At 43.9% G+C, this 20,749-nt stretch overlaps 2 protein-coding genes across 2 annotated transcripts; one reads left to right on the plus strand and one right to left on the minus strand.

Annotated features, from left to right (window-relative positions):
• The first annotated feature begins 1,170 nt into the window (after positions 1–1,170).
• LOC116246336 (protein CHUP1, chloroplastic) lies at positions 1,171–7,160 on the plus strand. The gene is made up of 6 exons (XM_031618166.2): positions 1,171–2,697; positions 4,419–4,550; positions 4,652–4,833; positions 5,755–5,866; positions 5,966–6,097; positions 6,854–7,160. Exons 1-6 carry the CDS (start codon positions 1,480–1,482, stop codon positions 7,001–7,003), a joined length of 1,926 nt encoding a protein of 641 aa, XP_031474026.1. The 5' UTR covers positions 1,171–1,479; the 3' UTR covers positions 7,004–7,160.
• Positions 7,161–10,637: 3,477 nt separating this feature from the next.
• Positions 10,638–12,206, minus strand: LOC116246793 (adenylate-forming reductase 06235-like). Its single transcript, XM_031618660.1, has one exon. The coding sequence runs from the start codon at positions 12,204–12,206 to the stop codon at positions 10,638–10,640; it is 1,569 nt and encodes a 522-aa protein (XP_031474520.1).
• Positions 12,207–20,749: the final 8,543 nt, after the last annotated feature.

Genomic DNA, 20,749 nt, shown 5'->3' on the forward strand with positions numbered 1-20,749 from the left:
CAGGACGATAAGTTTTTAGTTTGATTCTCATTGACGTTATGTTCCCGTGTCTTAAGGTGGTAAGGTGCGACATTTAAATTGAAGGGTGCACTGTTGCTATCGTTGACACCGACGCAGCTCAAGACCCTAAAGGCAGGGAGAATGAGAAGACTTTTGAGATGAAATTAATACCATTTGTTCACCCGAGAAAAAGTAGGACAGCAGACAAGCGTGTGAAAACTTTTGAGGCCTCAAACAAAAGTAAAAAAAAAAAAAAAAAAGGACCCCTTAGAATAAACGTAAAGAGTTGGATCCAGACGGAAATGTATCGGGTGAAATGAATGGCAAATGAGAGTAGAGGGCGAGAGAGAGAAGGAGAGTGGTCCTGTCCCCTGGGAGTAGAGGACGCTCTCTCGCATTCAATGCTTTGCACCGATGAGCGGCATGCCTTCACAGTCCTTTCCACATTTCCTTTCCTTCAATGCCCCCACCTCATCCCTTCTCTTTCTTCTTCTTCCTTACCATGCGCCTTCTTACCTTGGTAAAAAAAAAAAACGGGAGGGAGGGAGGGAGGGAGAAGTTAAATATCCACCGGTTCGTTACTCCCATTAGCTTTCGATCCCGATACGTTCTCCTTCCCGATCTTCCCCCTAGAATCAGAAAAAGGCGACTCGGATTTCTCGAAACGCGCTTTTCGTACCTGAACCACTCTCTGTCTTATGGTTTTCATCTTCACAGAGGACCGGTTTGGACTTTCTTCTTTGAAATGACCAAAATGTCCTAAGTGTCGTACGACCCGCCAGGTCCCACGACAGTGGTCTGTATGCCCTTCGGAAGCACGCAAACGTTCGAGTAGGTGCCGCGGTACTGTTGGAACAGTTTGGAGGGCGAAGAGGTCATTTGGTGTCAACTGTACGCGCCAACGTCCCGTGTGTCTGTTTGAAACGAGAGGGCGGTCGTTGCCGTTGGCTTGCGTTTGAAGCGACCAAATTCCCGAGCTGCCCATGTCCTTTGTACCAATTGCTAGCGAGTCCTCTCCTCGTGCCTCGTTTGACCCACGCAGAGAAGCTGGTTGGGATTGCGAAGGAAGGACGAGGGTGGACGCGTAATTTCGCAACGATTTTGAATTTTACTTTTAAGTAATAATGAGCTCCTTTCTTTTTTTCCCTTCAGCCTCTACTGCAGACAGGATCCCAGAAGCCGACCGTTCCTCGGCAATGGCGTTTCATATTTAATAAAATCTCCCTTTCTTCTCGCCCACTTTGTTTCACGTTTCTGTCTTTTGCCCATCGCCTCTTCGTCTCCGCCTGCCCTTCTTTACCCATCTCCTTATCAGTCTTTCTCCATACGTCACACTCATACTCGCACTCTCTTGCTGGCACTTTTGCCACACACGTCGTCCCTAGAGATAGCGAGCTGAGAATGCAGCAGCAGGAGGAGGTGTAGGAGTCCCTCTCCCCTTTTCCCTTTTTGAGCGTTGTTTTTTTTTTGGGGGGGAGAATGGTGACCGGAAAGGTGAAGGCGGCGATGGGGTTCCAGAAGAGCCCCGCCACGCCGAAGACGAGCAGCCCCAAGTGCCAGTCGACTCCGGCGACTAACAAGTCGTCCCAGAAGCCCAGTTTCTCCAGATCCTTCGGCGTCTACTTCCCCAGGGCTGCTCAGGTGCAGCCGCGCCCGCCGGACTGCGTCTGCGACAAGCGGTACGTCTCCGGCCTGGTGAAGATGGTGGAGGAACTGCAGGATACGGCGTCTCGGTTGCAGACTGAGGTGCTCGAGTACAAGCTCGTGAAGGAGTCGGCCAGCATCGTGCCGGTTTTGGAGAAGGAGATCGGGGAGAAGAAGGAGAGGATAGGAGGTCTGGAGTCGGAGAATGAGGGGCTGAGGGAGGAGATCGCGGCGTTGAGGCGTTCGATGGCCGAGTTGGAGGAGGACAGGGCGAGGATCGGCGAGGAGAAGGAAGATGCCGAGAGGATGAGAAGGAGAGCAGAGGAGAGGGAGAGGGAGATGGAGAAGGAGGTCGCGGAGCTCAAACGGGAGAATGAGGAGCTCAGGAGGTCGGCTTCCGGCGAAGACGTTGAGGACTGCTCGTCCTCTTCTTCTTCTTCGCAGAAGCTACTACAGAGCATGGCTGACTACTCTTCGAAGTCGAGTCTACTTGCAAAGAGCATCAAGAAGACAGCTTGGGCGCCGCCGATGCAAACGGTTTCCGCTGGCAGCTTTAAGAGCGAAGAGAGCGCGAAGGTTCCTGTTGATCAGAAGAAGGAAGAGAGTTCAGCGGAGTCATCGGTAACGCTCTCAAGGAAGCCGAGGATCCCGAAGCCTCCGCCAAGGCCTTCCTCGTCGTCCACGGTCTCGTCTGTTCACTCGATTGCAGAGCGCGCCGCAGCATCGGCAATGCCTCCACCAGTTCCACCACCGCCGCCGCCACCGCCACCGCAACTGCGGAAGCCAGAAAGCGACGTCCAAGCTCCGTCAGCCGCACCGCCCTCGATGCCACCGCCACCTCCACCTCCGCCCCCTCCGATGCGAACCCTAAAGCCGAAAAAGCCGGCGGCAGCAGTGCGGAGGGTGCCAGAAGTCGTGGAGTTCTATCATTCTCTCATGCGAAGGGATTCGAGGAGGGAACCCGGCGGGAGCGGCCCGGCGGACACTCCGGCGACGTCCAACCCCCGGGACATGATCGGAGAAATCGAGAACCGGTCGTCGCATCTCCTCGCGGTGAGTCCCGTCCTACTTTTCTCTTATTCCCATTCTACCCCAAGAAAATCTCCCATTTACGAACCTATTCCCGGGACCGTAAGCGTCCGGATCGAATTTAATTATACAGAATGTATATGCCGCAACGGTCAGGTGCTGGTTTCATATCCGAGGGATCCCGTATTCGAATCTCGCTGCGGTTCCTTAGCTTACCCTCACATCGAATGTGACAAACGGGTTACCCTGATTAGGCCAATACAACATTACCCGAAAGAGGAATGAACACGATAAGGTTACTGTGGGACCCGCGCCTAAAATTTGAATTGATCGAGGGCCGTCGATCTGGATGACCGAGCGGTCCACATCGTTCCGCACCCGGGATTCTGCAGTGTCGTCCTGCTTCTTGTTGTTGTAATGAAGTAATAGCTTCTCCATTATGTGCACAGCAACAGCACCGCCACAGGTACGTTCGGTATCCGTTGCGGGGTCGAGGCCGTTCGGACCAGGTGGGATCATTTTGTCATCTTCTTCGGCAATAGCCCTTGGCGGGCCAACCTCGAGACAGAGGTGGTGCCACAGAGGTGGGTCCTGGTTCGTCCTTCCCAACGCTTCAGTGAAGCTTGTGCAATACGAAGCCTGGTCGCAGCTGGGCTGTCTGAGCCTACACTGATTCTTGGCCGGGTCCTCCGGTTCCTGGTGGTGGTTATATGCCACCGTCTAATAATCTCTTCCTGAGTATGCCGGAAGATATAATAATGATGAACCCCTCATTCCCGCTTTTTCCTCCTGACCACCAGATCTCCATGGAATGATTGAAGGACTTTATTGCAATGTCTGCTTCCTGTTCCTCTCATTTTTGTTTTTTTGTTTGTTTTACTCTGTGCACGTCCGCCTGGGATACACCAACTTGTCCAGAACAATAGGATAAACTGAGATGCTTCCGTTTAGTAGGTGAATCGATTTCTTGAATACTGGGATATATCTCTCAATAGTTTTGTACGTGTTTAATGGTTTTTGTTCAAAGAGATTTGAGGCGAGGCTTTGTCGCTCGAGCTTTGGATTAGTCCCAGGTGGTCCGGAAGGCTGGGAATTTGGCTAGCAAATATAAGTTTGCATATGTTGGCGTTAGAAGTTTGAACGCCGCCCTCATATCCAGATCAAAGGGGATAGATAGATAAAGTGGTAAATCGCTTCTTCTGGAAATTGTTACCTGCTACGGAGCACCGGTTTTGGAAGTAAGTGGTGGCCATCGAGATACTCATAGGTGGTCATTATGGAGGGAGGAGGGTCACGAGAAAGCCACCACACATTCGTCTCGTTTCTGTATTCTTTGTCATGTTGCCAGAGGAATGGAGAGTCCTGTAGCTGTCATCCTTCGTAAAGCTAACCGCATCTCTGCCAGTAAAACATCTTGTTTCTCCTTAAAGACAATAAATGTATTATGCAGGTCGACCACCGGTCTCTGTCTATGATCTGCGTAGATAGTTGCCCTGCTTTTGTAGATTTAATTGGAGTTGTCTTCTTCCTTTTTTTTTTTTTAACCTTTTGTTTTGACGAAAGGAAAAGCCATTGTCTGGAAAAGCGTTGGAAGAGTATCACCTTGCGGTCCTTTACAAGTCCCCAGCGAGTTTCTTTTCAGTTTTTACTTGCACTTTCTTTGTTAAATGGTACAGTATCGTCACTGAGTGCCTCCAGAAACTCATTTTTGACCGCCTCGCTTGGTGGATTCCTATTTTTTGCAGATAAAATCGGACGTAGAAACTCAAGGCGATTTCATCCGGTTCCTTATAAAGGAGGTCTTGAACGCGGCGTTCACCGACATAGAAGACGTTGTGGCCTTCGTAAAGTGGCTCGACGACGAGCTTGCTTTCTTGGTACTGTTCATTGGCTCGTCTCTCTCATCAGTCGTGTCGCCAAAATGTAGATCCTAACACGAAGCCGCTACTGCTGGCTCTGCCTTTTTTCGTTCAATCAGGTTGACGAGAGAGCCGTGCTGAAGCACTTCGACTGGCCCGAGCACAAGGCGGATGCAATGAGAGAGGCGGCATTCGGTTACTGTGACATGAAGAAGATTGAATCTGAAGCCTCGTCCTTCCGCGACGATCTTCGCCAACCCTGTTGTACAGCACTCAAGAAGATGCAGTCTTTGTTCGAGAAGTGAGCACCCCCTTTCGCTCTTTTAATTTACCACGCCATGGATGGGATGGCCTTGGTCCGCCTCGCTGTCTACTGTCAGCAAGGACACACCATGGAGTTGGTTCTGACCTTCGTGGGGCCGTTGAGTAAAGTTTGGAACTTGGGTCCTGTACAAGAGGGCGCTTGCGCCTCTTGCTCAAGTCCCCCAGCTCGTCTAAAAATTTGTGGGCCTTCACGGAGTCGACGAGCTTCCGGCGTAGGCCCTGATCACGGCCCCCCCTCCTCCTTAGGTCCTTCCATCGAGACCAACATCCCTTTAACAATGCCCACTTGACTCTGTATTGTCTTGATCTGCTGCATCAGTCTAGGCTCACAGCACAGGCTGTCAAGTCTATTGGACGTTTACTTTGCCGGAGTTAAATATCGATTTAGTTGAATCATGGCGGTTAATTTAATAAGTTATGTCTGCTCTCAGGGTAATTAAAATATGGTCCAACACCACCTGAAAATCGATCCTCAGTTCCGTAGATATCTCTCATTTGAAAAAAAGATATGAAAAATTTTCATACCAACTGAAAGTTGTACCTACTTCCGTAGATACAAATTCAAAATTATTTCCGACTTCTTGACACGTGTATTCGCCATGCTGCTAGTGTGCTTCGAAGTTCGTTGCTTAATTTATTTTTCAGTACAAGCATGGCTTTATAAAAAGTTTTACCATTTTGAGAGAAACCACGCAGGTTTTAAAAGAAGTCTGGAATTGTCGCCATCTCCGCGGCATTGGTGCTATGGTCCAGATTCTGTAGCCGTAGAGTGCCTCGTTAGGGTTGTTGAAACTATGGATCTTAATTTTCCTTACTTGAGTTTCCTTTTGAGTGAGGGTCTCAAGTTAGATATTGTATCTATTCGTCCTTACACTTGATTTAAAAATATGTTGGGTAGGTTGGAGCAGTGTGTGTACGGGGTATCCAGAATGAGGGAAGCTGCCACTAAGAAATACAAAGCGTTTCAGATTCCTTCTGATTGGATGTTGGATACCGGATTTGTCAGCCAGGTACATAGTAAAGAAATTGCAGAACTCTGCCCTTCTTCTTTTTCTTCTTCTCCTGATTCAATGAAAAGGGGATTGATGAGGTCTGCTTTGAGAGTGCAGATCAAGCTTGCATCTGTGAAGCTGGCCAAACAATACGTGAAGAGGGTGGCTGCAGAGCTGCAATCGGTAGGCGGCCCAGAAGAAGAGGAGTTGATGCTCCAGGGAGTGAGGTTCGCCTTTCGGGTGCATCAGGTAATACGTCCAATCTCAACAAACTTCTGTATATTTCAGAATCTCAACAAATGCTATCGAATCAGATGAAACCGTGGGCCGGTAGTTTGCTATGCTTTAATGCTACTCGATGCTCTTTTGGTAAGATTAGATGGTCCTTTGGTCCCAACAGCACATCCAAGGCCCATACAGAGGCAGAAGAGGGATGTGGGTGGTTCAGCATCCTGAATTGCCCTAGGGTGGTCCCTTTTCACATTTACCTCATGGTGATACTAGTTAAATATTGAACGCTGCCATAGAAACTTGCCCACTTTGTGATCAAATCCTCGTAGGTCTTTTTTCCCCTTAAATTCTGGCATCACCTATCAATACCCTATTCATATTTAATACGTTATTACTACGGCTGCTTCGAAATGGAGCTCTTTAATTGTGATATTCTTAAAATAACTCGTCCTGTTCTTCATCCGTTGAACTTTTAGGTCTCTAACCTGCAAAGAAATAGAGTCAGAATAAAATGAACAGAAAGCCAAAAATACTTTACTAAATTTTTATGTTGACCTTGTTTCGTTAGCTAACCTCTTGTGAAATCCGAAGTCGAAAGGCCCTAGTCTGCATTTGGTCAATCTATTTCAAAGGTGGAAATATTCCTATTCTTTTCTAGATTCCAGCTAGAGTGCAAAAATCCAAAATTTTTATATTTTAACCTGAAATTGGAGATGACAAATTTTACAGGCATTATTAGATCAACATTTAAGCCTCCCCTACTTTTGGTTGCAGTTTGCTGGTGGTTTTGATGTTGAGACGATGAGGGCGTTCCAGGAATTGAAAGATAAAGCACAATCATTTCAGATAGACTGTCACGCCCAACAACAGCAGCAGCAGCAGCAGCAACATCACAAGCCCCTCAGCAAGTCTACGTCTTGTTGACTTTCACCACAGTAGTGTTGTACATCGTTTACCCACGGTTGTATCTGCGAAGAAATTCTCCCATTCCAATGAGCAGGGAAGGAAAAAGAAGGTTATTATATATCTGTTATCATGAACATTAGATACTAGCGGGTAATAAAAATTTTGTTTATTGATCCTCACAGCCTTAGCTTCTATTCAGTTTTTTTGGCTGCATTTCAATCCTTTGCCTAATCTTATTTCAATCCTTTGAAATCGACAAAATTCTCAAAGTTTGATTGCTTAAGTTGGTCGCCATGATTCTTGAACTGACGTGGGAAGATGCTGTACAAGTTCAGGTAGATGAAATCCAGAAATTCCGAAAGAAAGAACAGTTCGATGTGTCTTCCAAATGGGATTCGTCATTTAGTGAAGCGCGTTCCATAATTGGCGTTTAATCAACACTAAACTGCCAACTACCATGTGGCCGTCGCTGTCCTTGTTGCTTCAAGCATAATTCCTCATGTCATATTCCAATCAATCATGGATACAGCAGAAAGGAATATATTTCATCGGATTCTTTTGGGCCATCCAGAATATGTGTAGTAATTTTTGTTGCATCTCTGAATTGATAAGTCAATATGTGGTAGTTAGCATTGCCTGGATAAGCAAAAATATACATTACCTTCTCTCTTCCCCTGAAAAAAATAATGTGGGTGTCTTAATATCCATTAATGGGACACTCATAATTGGACATCTACTCAGTTATAGAAAATGTTGTTAGGGAGTTGGAACCTTGTCAAATCACAATTATAGGTTGTTTGGTTATCTCCAAAGCACGCTTCAAACCCACTTGCTTAAACCCAGTTGTAAATTGAGGGCTTGGATGCATCCAAGCCCTAGAATGTGTGAATAAGGAAAAAACCTATAATTGAGCCTATTAAGTGTTGAAAGTGATCGTTATGCACGAATATTGAGATTAGGCTTGCATCAATTTGTTTTCCATTGCATATATGGGGTCGTTCGGTAGGAAGAACACACAATGACTGTGCAATGAATGTACCCCAAATATTGGGCTCAAAACTGAAGTGAAACATGGTTGGTTTGGAACTTCAGCTTGTTGAACTACATGCTGGTGACGTGAAGTAAATATAGACTGTCCCTATGTTCACCAACTCCAATCCTCGTCTTGGACATTGGGTCCTGCAAATGGCAAGGAGAAGAATTGAAAATGAGATTAAGGTTTGACGACTCAATCAACCGATTGACAGATAAGAGATTGAACTTGAATGCAGGAACATACATGACATTGGACAAGTCTTTGAGTAGATATGCCTGCAAAATTGACATGGGAATAGGAATTTTTTTTCTTTGAGTAACTGAACGAGTTGCTTACCAACAACCTTATTGCTTTCGGGTGTTACGAGAGCAGAAACTTGAGTGAGTCACTTCGGTAACAAATGGGGCCAAAATTGCAGCATCAGAGCACTCGTCTGCACTTCGAAGATTTTTCAATCATCGCCTTGTCTAGTCTAGTTGCAGAATTTCTAACATTGTTTGGGTACCCATGCAATTTATAACAGCAATCCTTTGTGTGTGCCGGACTATTATGACAATATGAGCACTTATGAACGTCTTGACTTTTTCCATGATAATGGTGATCACCAGATGTACCTGATCTTGCAGCTAGGCTAATGTGCTCCTCATTAAAGGGAAGAAGACGGACCTCTCTTGCCTTCTCTTCCAGCAGTATTAGAGATTTCCAATAGATGGCAGGAGATCAATAAGCAGCATTTGGCCTCTATTCGATTGTATGTCTCATTGAAGCCCATAAAAGATTTTAAAACTTTCTACTCTTGCTGCTACTTTGCAATCTTTTTCATTACTCCACAGGAGCGAACAGGCGGTGGGTCCTATGAGGCGAGTTTGTCCCATAAGGATTTAAGCTTTTCATAGTAAGTTGTGATATATTGTGAGTCTTGTACATGACGATTGATCGCCACTTTAATCTGAAATTACGTGGCGCTGTACTGTATGTAAATTGTAATCCCGTCACAAATCTAAGCAGACCACTGTAGCAGAGGTTGTATACATTACGCTATCTGTAATTTCCTTTGAGAAAGCATTGATAATCCATGAGAGAACGATTGTATTTGCATCCTTTCATAAATTGAACAATCTATAAAATCTAATTTATTCTTTGCAGTTGACGCCATAACCGTGTACCTACTTTACGTTGTGTAATTTGGTGAAACAAGAATCGAAACTGGAGTATGTGAATGATGAATGAAGAAAGGATTTCATTTCTAACAGTGAACAGGTAAATACGCAGTTTAGAAAACATCTCATGCCATACATACACAATTTGTCACAATTCTTTCAGGCCGGCAAATTGCAGTTACATAAAGTGATCACATGCGTGCAATCTGATTCTGAGATGCAGTGAGAAGATGATGTAGACCTTTTGGAGGATTCTTCAATATCCAAACAGGTATGGATCTCAACAATAACTTTATTCTGGTTTGACTCGTGAGAAGACGAGACTGAGGCGCTCTTACGCTGGGCGTTGCATGAACAGAGAGAAAGGAAGAACAGAGGTTGAGTGCACCGCAAGATTTCAGACAGAGTAGTAATTCCTCTATCTTGTATCATTCAATTTATATGCTCGACAAAGAAATTCAGCGACATCAAATTGGAATACTTGATTAACAATCGTTAGGGTCCCCTGCCCAGGCAGCATTGACAAAACTCTGAACTTCCAGGTTGCCACTTCTTTGAAATAGTATTCCTCTTTCAGGTGTCTTCTTCTGGTATCCCAGAATGCAGTCCGCTGCTTCTAAATGAGGCTTCCATGGTTGCTGCACAAACTGGCTCAGTAAGTTTACTGAGTCGGAGATGTCTAGTCTTGTTGTAGACAGGTAGATTAGTTTACCAATCAGTCTCTCAAAATTGCTTCCATTGGTCAAGAGTTCTCCTTTGTCACATTTTAAATTCAAGTTAACTTCCATTGGCGTGCCGGTGCCTTTGGCGTTCACTATGCCAGTTTCTTGCAGTAAGTCCAGCATATATTTTCTTTGTTAAATAAACACTCCCTTGGTTGAGTGAGCTACTTCCATTTCAGCAAAGTAGTACAGTGTCCACAGGGGTTTTATATCAAAGTGTTTCTGCATCATTTTCTTTGTCTTGCTAATACACACTTGGTTGTCACTACTCTATCATCTACATAACCTGCTATTACTATAATTCTATCTTCGGAAACAGGCACAAATATAGAGTGATCGGCTTCACTAAACTTGAAGCACTCATCCATCAAACTGGTGCTCAGTTTAGAATACCATGCTCCGGGATACTATTTTAGACCATACAAGGACTTTTTTAGTTTGTCCAAATACTCCCTTAGTTGAGTGAGCCATTTCCATTTCAAGAAAGTAGTGCAGTGTCTCGCGTCTTTTACATCAAAGTGTTTCAGCAGCATTTTATTTGTCCTAATAATACAACACCAATAACATCATGGACAAGTTATCCATGCCATCAATCACCATCTTAAGTGAAGTCACATTGAAGGTACGGTCGGACACCGTTACAAGCAAAACAACTTAGGCTCCATTCTTGCTAGTCATTGATAGTATATTAATTTCAACTATGATGCCTCGTTTAACGTGAACCAGAGAGTGGATTAAGAGTCCCAAATTGGACCAAACGCCGGAACTCCTGCATTCTTGCATGCGTTTACCACGTCCCTGCTGCCTTCTGGGTTGCTTGTCACGATCACAACCTCCGGGCTCCATTTCTCGGCAGCTTTCAGCACCAACTCGCCGATGTTCGGCCGACCGAGAACCGCAGTGTCGTGGATGATCATCTTCTCCTTAGGGTATGAATTCACCATGGACATGATCTCCTCTCCAAAGTTCTGCTCCATCCCTTTGGCTACCCACACCAGGTAAACATCAGCCTGGCTCCGCTGAAGAAGGAAGGAGAGAAACACGCAGAGACCCGACCCTGTGGCCACTAGTAGCACCCTGTTGTACATGTTCACAAGGTAGGGCAGGCCGGCGAAGTGCACCCCACGAACCCAGAGTTGGCTCGGTGGGTTCGAGACCAGGCCCCTGGTGAAGTCCCCAACCGCACCAGCCAGCATCATGTGCTCCTTCTTCCCGTCGGATATGATTCCGAAGGCATGCCAATCGGAGAGCGGCGACCGAGCTATCCGGCCAAGGATTCCGGCCTTCATGCCGCCGGAGAACTTGACGATGCTTGCATGGTTCGTCGGTGCGTGGACCCTCACCGCCACTCGTTTCACAGTGAGCCATGGAAGGATGATAAGCACGGTTATGGCGAGGGTGAACCAGAACTCCTGGGTCTTGATCAGCTTGGAAGAATTAAAAGAGTACGAATTGGAAGATGGCTGGTAGGAGACAGTAAGAAAGACGAAGGCCCAGACGAGAGCGAGGGCAGTCCAGCCGGCGAACCGGTGGATTCCTTCGAACACATTATGGTGGAGGTGGCGAACTAAGGGGAAGGCAGCCAAGGCAGAGAGAAACAAGAGAACAAGTATGGTGAAGGCCACTCCAAGGGTAGCCGAAGATGTGTTGCTTCGATCTTTGAGAGAAAGAACAAGAGCATAGACGAGCCAGGCGATAGAAGCGACGCCGCAACTGCTGTGTATACCTCCGAGGGATTGCAGAAGGGAAGTGGTCGCGGTTTTCAGGCTCAGGGGAACCCACGGCCTCCCCAACAACTTCACCGTCAGCCAGAAAACGATTCTCAAGAATGCTTCGCTTCGGCGTAGCGTTAGGGCGAGGATGTTGGCGACTGAGAAGAGGGCGGCGCGGTTTCTCGCATAAGGGAAGTTTCCGGTGGCCGTCAGTATTAACATGAGGAGATTGATCGTCAAAGAGACGACGAAGAGGCGCTTGTAGACTGTGAACAAGTCTTGGTCGAGCAGTATAACTGAGAGCCTTGACGACGAGGTTTTTCTGGTAGCAGCATTCGTTTGCTTCGCTCCAGCAACCGTCACTGCGACCCGTTTGTCTTCGGCAATATGCGCCGGATTCTCTAAATCGACGATGACGGACTGCTCCTGATCACCTCCGTCGGCTACGAATTGATCAGCTTCCACGTCACAGAAGTGGCTGCTGGGTCGGCTTATGGAGCGAGCAACGGCGCTTCGGAAGGGTAACACCTGGCTGAAAGTGGAGGTGAACTTCGTCGGAAGCCATGCCGACGGGCCGTCGATGTTATCCATCGGCGGCTTGATGGAGGGGGGGCTGTCCCTAGGTGGTGTGATCTCAAAGGGTACACCTCGGCAGCTGGAGAACCTTGCAATCGCTTCCTGCTGGTTCTCCACTATGTGTGCTCAGCCCTCTTGCTTTTACGCTGCAGAGTTAAACTGCTCTCCTGGTTGTTGGTGAATGAAAGACTTGGGTGGTGCTTGGATTTACTTGAAGTGGCGTTCACCAATGGTTTCGTCCCTAGGTGTCGTTGTGGAAGACGGAGACGACCTCCGCCGGTGCAACTTTAAAAAGTCAATGGATCATCTACTGAGAAAAAGTCAGCCCGACGTCGGAACTAAAGAATTTGGGTTCCACTAATTTAAAAATATTTTAGCATGTTTCATCAAAGCCTCAAATTTTAAAAAGTCAGCTGATTGATATCCACACGTAACGCATGTGTTACCCGTGGAAGTGACGTTAGTTTACGTTCATGAATCTGCTTCAATTTTTTTTTTTTAGATTTTAAATAGGTTATGATGTCAAACAAACTCATAAATCAGTCAATTAATGTATCTTTGTTGTTCTTTCAAAGGCGAAGTTTGTCCTTCTTGCTTAATTGTTGCTTACTTATTTTTAAGTTTATGGCTACAACAAAGTCTTGTTAACTTGAATGGTTATCCCTTTGCTTGTCTTGACATGTCGAAAGTAAATTCCGAGACTACGTTGCATGCGCCATCCAGGCATATGATGCACACGCATCAATGTACCGCACTGTAGCCATTTTTAACAATGAATTGGAGATTTTTGGGACTTCAATCTTTTCCACGTCCAAAGATAAGAGGGCTTTTTTTCAACAACAACAGTTTTCCCTTCATTAACCATTATATATCTTCCAAGTAGTTTGTCAATGTATAAAAATACTTTGTTCAAAACAATTGATGCTATAATTATCTCCAAAGGAATTGACACAATAGAATCGGATAGGAGTTGATGGGCGACTAGTTTCTATTTTGAATCTTAACTCATTGTATTATATATTAGGAGCCACCGATGTACAAATTGAAGCGCAGAAGGAGTGGTATCTCAAGGTATCAAAGAAGTCTGTATACTCTAAGGCTTTAGTTTTTTTAGAAAGAGAAGGTCAAACCCTACTTGACAAAGATGATATAAGATCAAGCATTTCACAAGAGTGGAAAGTCCAAAGAATCTAATGCACTCTTTCCTTCTGCTGTGCGTCGGCTAAGAATAACTTCACGTTTTTTGTTTTTCCAAAAGCTTGTTGAAACAGTGTAAGCCATAAAGGCCTTTATCTTGGCCTCCACGTCCACGGTTAATTTTAACTTGCACCGAAGCATTTGGTGCCAAATTAATGACATCTTGCTCTGCCCCATAAGGAACATACGACTATGAGAATCCCGGCAAAAACTCACCTTTCAATCTAACTTGATAAGGCAAATTTTACTTGTCCTTAATGAGATTGAATCTGTCCGTGGTGATATAAAACAGGACAATATAAGTTGTATCTTTTGCTTTCAATGTCCAATAAAAAAAAAAATGAAATTATATTTTTCAAATTTAAAAGATGAAAAATATGGTCTGCAATAAAGCGCGTCCACGAATACTATTTGCAAATGATCATTTTAACTATTTTTTTTAATAAAATTGTGGCGCTCAAAGATCCCGTGGAGTGATTTGACAATGGGGGAGCGATGAAATTTTTTTATTATAAACGAGCATAACCGGGCATTAATGGGACACTTTTTCTATATGACTCAAAGGACGGAAAACAACTTGCATTAATGGGACACTTTTTCTATATGACTCAAAGGGCATTAATGGGACACTTTTTTTATATGACTCAAAATTTTTATGTAAAACAATTAAAATTTTTTAAAAATTTATATGTAATTTTTTTTTAAAAAAATTGAAGTGAGGCCAAGATCCATGTTGGCTTCACCCGTGAATGGATGCAAGGATACAACGAAAAAAGACAAGCGGCAGAGTAGAAGCAAGAAACGAAATCGAACAGCCAAGGAGGGCTAGATACAATTAGGTAGATCCTTAAGCTTGAACAGTCAATCTAGAACAAGTAGAAGCAATGCGAGATTCAAATGAATGGTCGTTAGAAAAGGAAGATGAGATATTTTATCAAATTCACATTTTTTTCATACTTCTCTTTCAATGCGATGTGTCCTACACTTGTTACATTGCATACAATGTACGCAACCACGGAGATCTAAAAGAAGAAAATAATATTCGACCTAAACTTTTTCAAAACAGTGCGGATACCAACAATGATCGAGAGTGATCAGATCTACCTCCTAACGTTGACTACGCTTTTTGATTCGATATCTGATCCTGCAGGTGCCTTGAGCTCTTCTCATGGCAATGGCAGCATGAGCTCTGTTTCAAGCTGCTGATTGTTGACCATCAAGTTCAGAATTTGTCTTTATATTGTCAGACACGTAAATGGTCTACGACGGCTTGGTTTTAGTTTGCTGGCACCAAGCTACAACTGGGTTTAGATCAACGCTCATTCGGAAACTTCGACTTTGTCTGGTGTGTCCTTTTGTGAAATAAGATTAGGTGTATGGATCCGTTGAATTTATGTGAGTTAGCGTTTAAATCAAGTTTGCATTTCATTGTCATTTCTTCTGTTGCTGTAATATTTAAGGTTTGAGATTTTAATAAGCGCCATGCAGATCTTTCGATAGTTTATTTTGTTTTTGTCAAATTCATTGAGCTGGTAGCTTATGCAAAGGGCTGTATCTGTAGATGTACAATGAGTCCAGCCCACTCGGGTTCTACTCGAACTTTGTCCGTGTAAACTCGAGCTCAAGTTATAAACGAGTCGATTCAACTTACGTGAGCTCAACTTGTTTAAACTCGACAAGTCAGTTTGTTCATCTTCAAGTGTATGTTGCTATGTTTTGATGAATTTTAGTACCTTTTTTGTACTTTTTCATGTTCATTTAAAGAAAAGAAAATATATGAATCAAGTGACACATGCTTTAACCAGTCGAACTCAATCATGCCTCGTAAAGTTCCACTCAATATGTGACTTGCCCGGAGTTCGAGCTTGGGTCGCTGGTGTATAATCTTAGCAGTACTGTATCATATAGGATTCTCTTTGGTTCTTTTTCCTTGTGGAGTCCTAGGCCAATCTCATAGCCCGGCCTTGAATTAAAGTCTTATCCCAAGAGGCATCTCTGCAGTTTCCTTTCCTTTCTTGACAAAGAAGAAGAAGGTGGTAGAGGATCTTGATTTGTTCATTTTTACTCTATCTGTGCTTGAATTTGGATGTCATCGCAAGATCCTTATTGGATTAGGATTTGCTCATAACTATTTATATTAAAGTTTGTGTGTTTTTGCAGCAGCTTCGCTTAAATAATGAAATTTTAGTGGGCTTTAACCCCCTTAGATATTAGAGTTTTCTCTAGACCCATGGCTGGACAAATATGCTTCCAATAATTTAACCGAAAGTTACCAAAGTTGGATGCTGAGAAACAACCAGTCTAATATGGTGGATTCTTCTCAAAAAGGTGACCCTTTGTAAAGATCCAAATTATTGGACGGTATGGGTAATCTTTTGATATCTTTGGCTGTGCCGAATTCCAATCCATTAGTCCATTTACTTTACAACCCGTTCAATCACAACTTGTTTCCTCCCTTTATTTAGCAATGCTTCACTCCTTTTGGTGTCGCCTCCAGTCAGTCTGCTCGGGATATCCAGGCGATCGGGCCTGAGCAGTTCGAACGTTGAACGTCGGCGGAGATGCCGCCGGCCGCCGGGCGAACTTATGAACACTGACACCGGAATATCGTGAGCAATCATTTCTTCATTTTTCTCAAGTCGGGCTTGTTGGAATCGCCGGATGTCGTCTAAGCAACATGATGACCAGAGACAGCTGGAGAAGCCGCTGGAGACGCGTTGAATCTGGTTCACCGGAAAACGCGATCGCTTGAAACAGGGAGGGGTGAACTCGATCGAATCCCGACTGTCGATAGATGGAACGGCTTGGGGTCGCCTCCAGTCTGCTTGGGATACCCGAGCGACCTGGCCTGAGCAGTTCGAAATCGTCGGAAATGGATGGGAAGCTCCGCTCGGATGGCCTTGGGCTTCCACCAGGACGATCGAAGCAGAAGCATAGGGAGGAGACAAAACCTTCAATCCCTCGGAGGTCTGCACAGCAGTTGCGGCGTCGTCTGGCTCGTCTATGCTCTCGTTCTTTCTCGATCGAAGCAACATCTTCGGCCAGGCTTGGATTGGCCTTCCCCGCACTTGCTCTCTTGGTCCTCCCTGCCTCGGCTACCTTTCCCGTCGTTCGCCACCCCCACCATAATGTATTCGAAGGAACCGACCGATTCGCCGGTTGGACTACTCTAGCTCTCCTCTGGGCCTTAGTCTTTTTCTTTCACCGTCTCCTACCAGCCATCTTCCATTTCGTACTCTTTTAAATCTTCCAAGTTGATCAAGACCCAGGAGTTCTGGTTCACCCTCCCCATAACCGTGCTTATCATCCTAACGAGTCACGGATAGCATGGTCGCCTTTCTCCGATTGGCACGCGTTCCGAATCATATCGGACGGGAAGAAGGAGCACCGAGTCAACTCTGGATTCGTCGGGTGCACTTCGCCGGGCCGCCATACCTTGTGAACATGTACAAGAAGGTGCTCCTAGTGGCCACAGGGTCTGGTCTCTGCGTGTTTCTCCTTCCTGCTGCAGCTGAGCCAGGCTGATGTTTACCTGGTGTGGGTAGCCCAAGGGATAGAGAAAGAACTTTAGGGAGGAGATCATGTCCATGGTGAATTCATACCTAAAACGTCGCCGAGTTGGTGCTGAAAGCAGTTGAGAAATGGAGCCCGGAGGTGGTGATGGTGACAAGCAACCCAGAAGGAAGCAGGGACGTGGTGAACGCATGCAAGAATGCAGGTATTCCGGCGTTTGGTCCAATTTGGGACTCTTAGAAGCATTCACCGCGTGCAATGAATCCCTCTGCACCGTTCCAACTTTTTGGAATGCCGTTCGAGCATGGAGTTTTGAAGTTGTCTCCTTTGGATGGTGGCTCTTGGACAATGGCGTCTGGTTTTCTTGATCCTCATAATACGTATCAGAAAACAAATCTCAACCCAAGTCGTTAGTTTTGTAATTTTTTTTGGCATTCTCGGTTTTGATGAATGAATATAACCCATACGTTGTGGCGTATTTACAATTCTTTGCATATTCATCATATAACACCTTATAAAAAGTAACCGATTAATTATATGTATTTCCAATACTTTGTTTAAATGAAAGCTCAGACATATGCATAGCAAATGAATAAGGCAGAGCTGGTACCCAGTCTGATCTAGCCCGCGCCAGGTCCAAAAAAAACCAGCTTGGGCTTTGAAAAAAAAAAAAAACTGGTATGGATAGGCCCGATAATGTATTGCAGGCCTGGGTCGGCCAAACGGGTACCTGGTTCCGCCCGATTAAGATTTTAAATATTATTTTTAATTAATAATATATATTTTATTATTAAAAATATATTTTATATTTAAAATTTATTTTTTACTGTAACCGGTTTTGGGTATCGGCCTTGCACTCGAGCCCGAGTTTTGGACATCGAGTCGACCCGAACCTGAGGCTGGGCTGACCCGACGCCTAGGCGGCTAGGCCTATGTAGTGCAGGAGCTTGAACACAAGAACAGCGTGCAATCTTTCGATTGGAGACAACTACAGACAATAAACTACTCATAATTTTTAACAATCTCTTTTTCTCTTTTCCTTTTTTTCTTTTTGTGACCGTCAAGAACATGCAAAATAAATTACTCCAGTCAGTTCCAATAGCAGCGTTTGCTCATCCATGATCCAGGTATGAGTGTCCATCATTCACAATTTTTTATGACTCAACAGACAATTTTTTTTAAGTTTTTTTATTTTTATTATAATAACTTGTTGAAAAGAATTTTTGTTTTATTTGCTAAGATGGACAGTTTCAAAGCGATATTTAGAAGCAGTGACATTATGTAATCAAGTTAAGCGTTTAACTTCTTTTAAGCAATAAACATGGAGACCCTATCTCCCGGCCAATTTTCACAGGAAGTGAAGCGTTTAAAGGTTTGATCTCAAAATATATACAATCACATTATGTTTACTAATCCAAGAATTTCATAATTGCGGTAGATATGTTTTGGGAACATGTATTCTAAAAGTACAATAATTTTCTTATCAAGCACTTGCTTTGAATGCTCAAAAAGGATCATAAATTAACCCATGAAATCCCTACAAATTTTGACTCGTTTTAAAACTTTTCATGTATTACCGATGGCTGCCTTACATATTTTTGACACGTGGCAGACGCAGGTGTGGGCACGTGCTAGCAGTTTTTCATGTAGGCCCATCAAAATACTTATTTTGATATTTGTACCTCAAAACTATTTTCTTTCATTAAATAAAAAATTTGTTATATCATAATGGACCGCAATCTGTCCATTTGAATGGGCATGTATTACAAAACTTGTTATCACTGTTACGGCCCAATACACTGCTACTCTTATGAACTATAAAAGCTATTGTGAACCTGAGAGGTGAGGGGCATAATAGGCTAAAGTCTCCTTGCAGAACAGAGTAAAAACCCTAAAAGAACATTGCGGTTGCCTTTCGCCAATAGAGTTTGGTGTACAAGTTACTCATATGGAACCACATAATTGTTTCATATAATTATTTAGTTTGGTATGTATGTGGTGTCCCTCATTTCTCATGTTAATGGCTCTCAGCTTCAAATTTCTAGCTGCAACAAGTTCAATTTAGTTTGAGATAAGTGTTTTTCTCTACCATTGTCAACAGCCAAGCTGAATCCGGTTATATGCATAGGCCTATGCGCAAATTCTGTTAAAGGTTGTGCACGGAGCACACCATACATGTACCCAGCTCTCCAAGCCAACACAACAACCATACACGGTGGATGCCGTCTTCACCAATTGTGGTGCTCTCTTCAAACTTATGAGGCAACAACTATGTGGTTTGTCTCCACTAATTTTCTGCTTTCCAATCAAAAGGAATGAAAATTCAAAGTCACTTTTTTCTTCCCTTCAACCTTTTAGTTGGCATTAGTCATTAAATGCTTGCTAAGCCATGGGACCTTTAGGCGTCTCACGCAAGAATTATTATTTCCAAGTGACTCCACTAGCGAAGGAGGGAGGAAAAAGAGGGTGAAATTGCTTGTGGAAAATCTTAATTTCTTCACTAACGAAAGTATCTTGGTTATATATATATATATATATATTATACACGCAAAGAAAAAAAAATAAAGCGCGACTTCTCGCAATCGTAGACTTATCAATGACTCTGATTTTCTAGTCTATGTGACACCTTTTGAATGGAGATCGTGTTTAGTGAACAGGGCAACAAATATGCACCAAAGAAAGAAGGCGAGGGGTTGGAGTATTTTAGAAACTTAAAAAAAATATACATTTTAAACTTTAACTCTTTTCATAACCTCCTTTTGCCCTTTATAGATATTTATTATGCACAGTGATGTGCATGTAACCTGGTTTACTTTGAATGTTTAATGTCATGCACATAGTGGGAAGAAATACATAAATATATGGTTATAATGGTGTTGGTGTAAGTGAAGTTAGAGCGTATGGAAGGAGAATAGACATTGTAAGGTTTGAGGAATGCAACACTCTACTTGATTGGTATACAGTCTTCAACTTAAGTTGAGAAGTAGCCTCGGATTTGGTGGGCAAAGGGAATGGGTGAATGCAAAGGTTAGAGGTACAACAAAGAGATCGAAGCTCCCCTCTCCAGTATTCAAAATTGGTTTGAAACTTGCTTCTTTTTCATTTATCAGAATGTAGTGCGTTCATGGTTTACAGTAGAAAAATAGCGCCCACAAGAATCAAATAACGATCGTACTTTTATAGATCCACCCACCATTCCTACCAACTCCACCATACCCGTGGAAGTAAAGTAAAGAAGGAATGCAATGTTCAATTAACTTGGTTTGTTAATCCCCACATCGAAGAAACCAAGAGCACGATGCATAACTTGGTTATGTTAGTCGGGATCTTGAGCCGTTGATGTTGCCCTGACGTCAATGCCGGTCAACGAGAGCACGATGCATGACGACGCGAGGTTGCGTCAGCCCGCACGTCTTTTCCTTAGCCGTCTCCATTTATACGAACTGTGACGCCTAACCCAGCCAAAAGTATTATCTGCCATTACGTTTTTCAAAGAAAGCAGCACCACTTGAAGTTTTCCGGCCAGGTTCCGGCTATCCCTTTGACAGGACAAAGTAATGGAAATCATAAGGACAAGCATTATATATATATATATACAGTACTGTCCTTATTTGTGAAAACTTAGCATTCATTTTGATTAATTTTATATAAAATTAATCTATAAAGTTTATTTCTGTCATAATTTTTTGTGAAGACAAATTGGAGTACTTTGGGTTCATCTTATGATTGAATGTAAAAGAATAAGCCAAACAAAAAAGTCGAATGGCAGAATTCATGGACCTATTCTTCTGTCGGTATGCGTTTGCCAGCCCATAATGGTCGTCACACTTTTAAATAGCGACAGGTTG

This window comes from Nymphaea colorata, chromosome 1 (genome assembly GCF_008831285.2).
Source record: "Nymphaea colorata isolate Beijing-Zhang1983 chromosome 1, ASM883128v2, whole genome shotgun sequence".
NCBI classification, from domain to species: domain Eukaryota; kingdom Viridiplantae; phylum Streptophyta; class Magnoliopsida; order Nymphaeales; family Nymphaeaceae; genus Nymphaea; species Nymphaea colorata.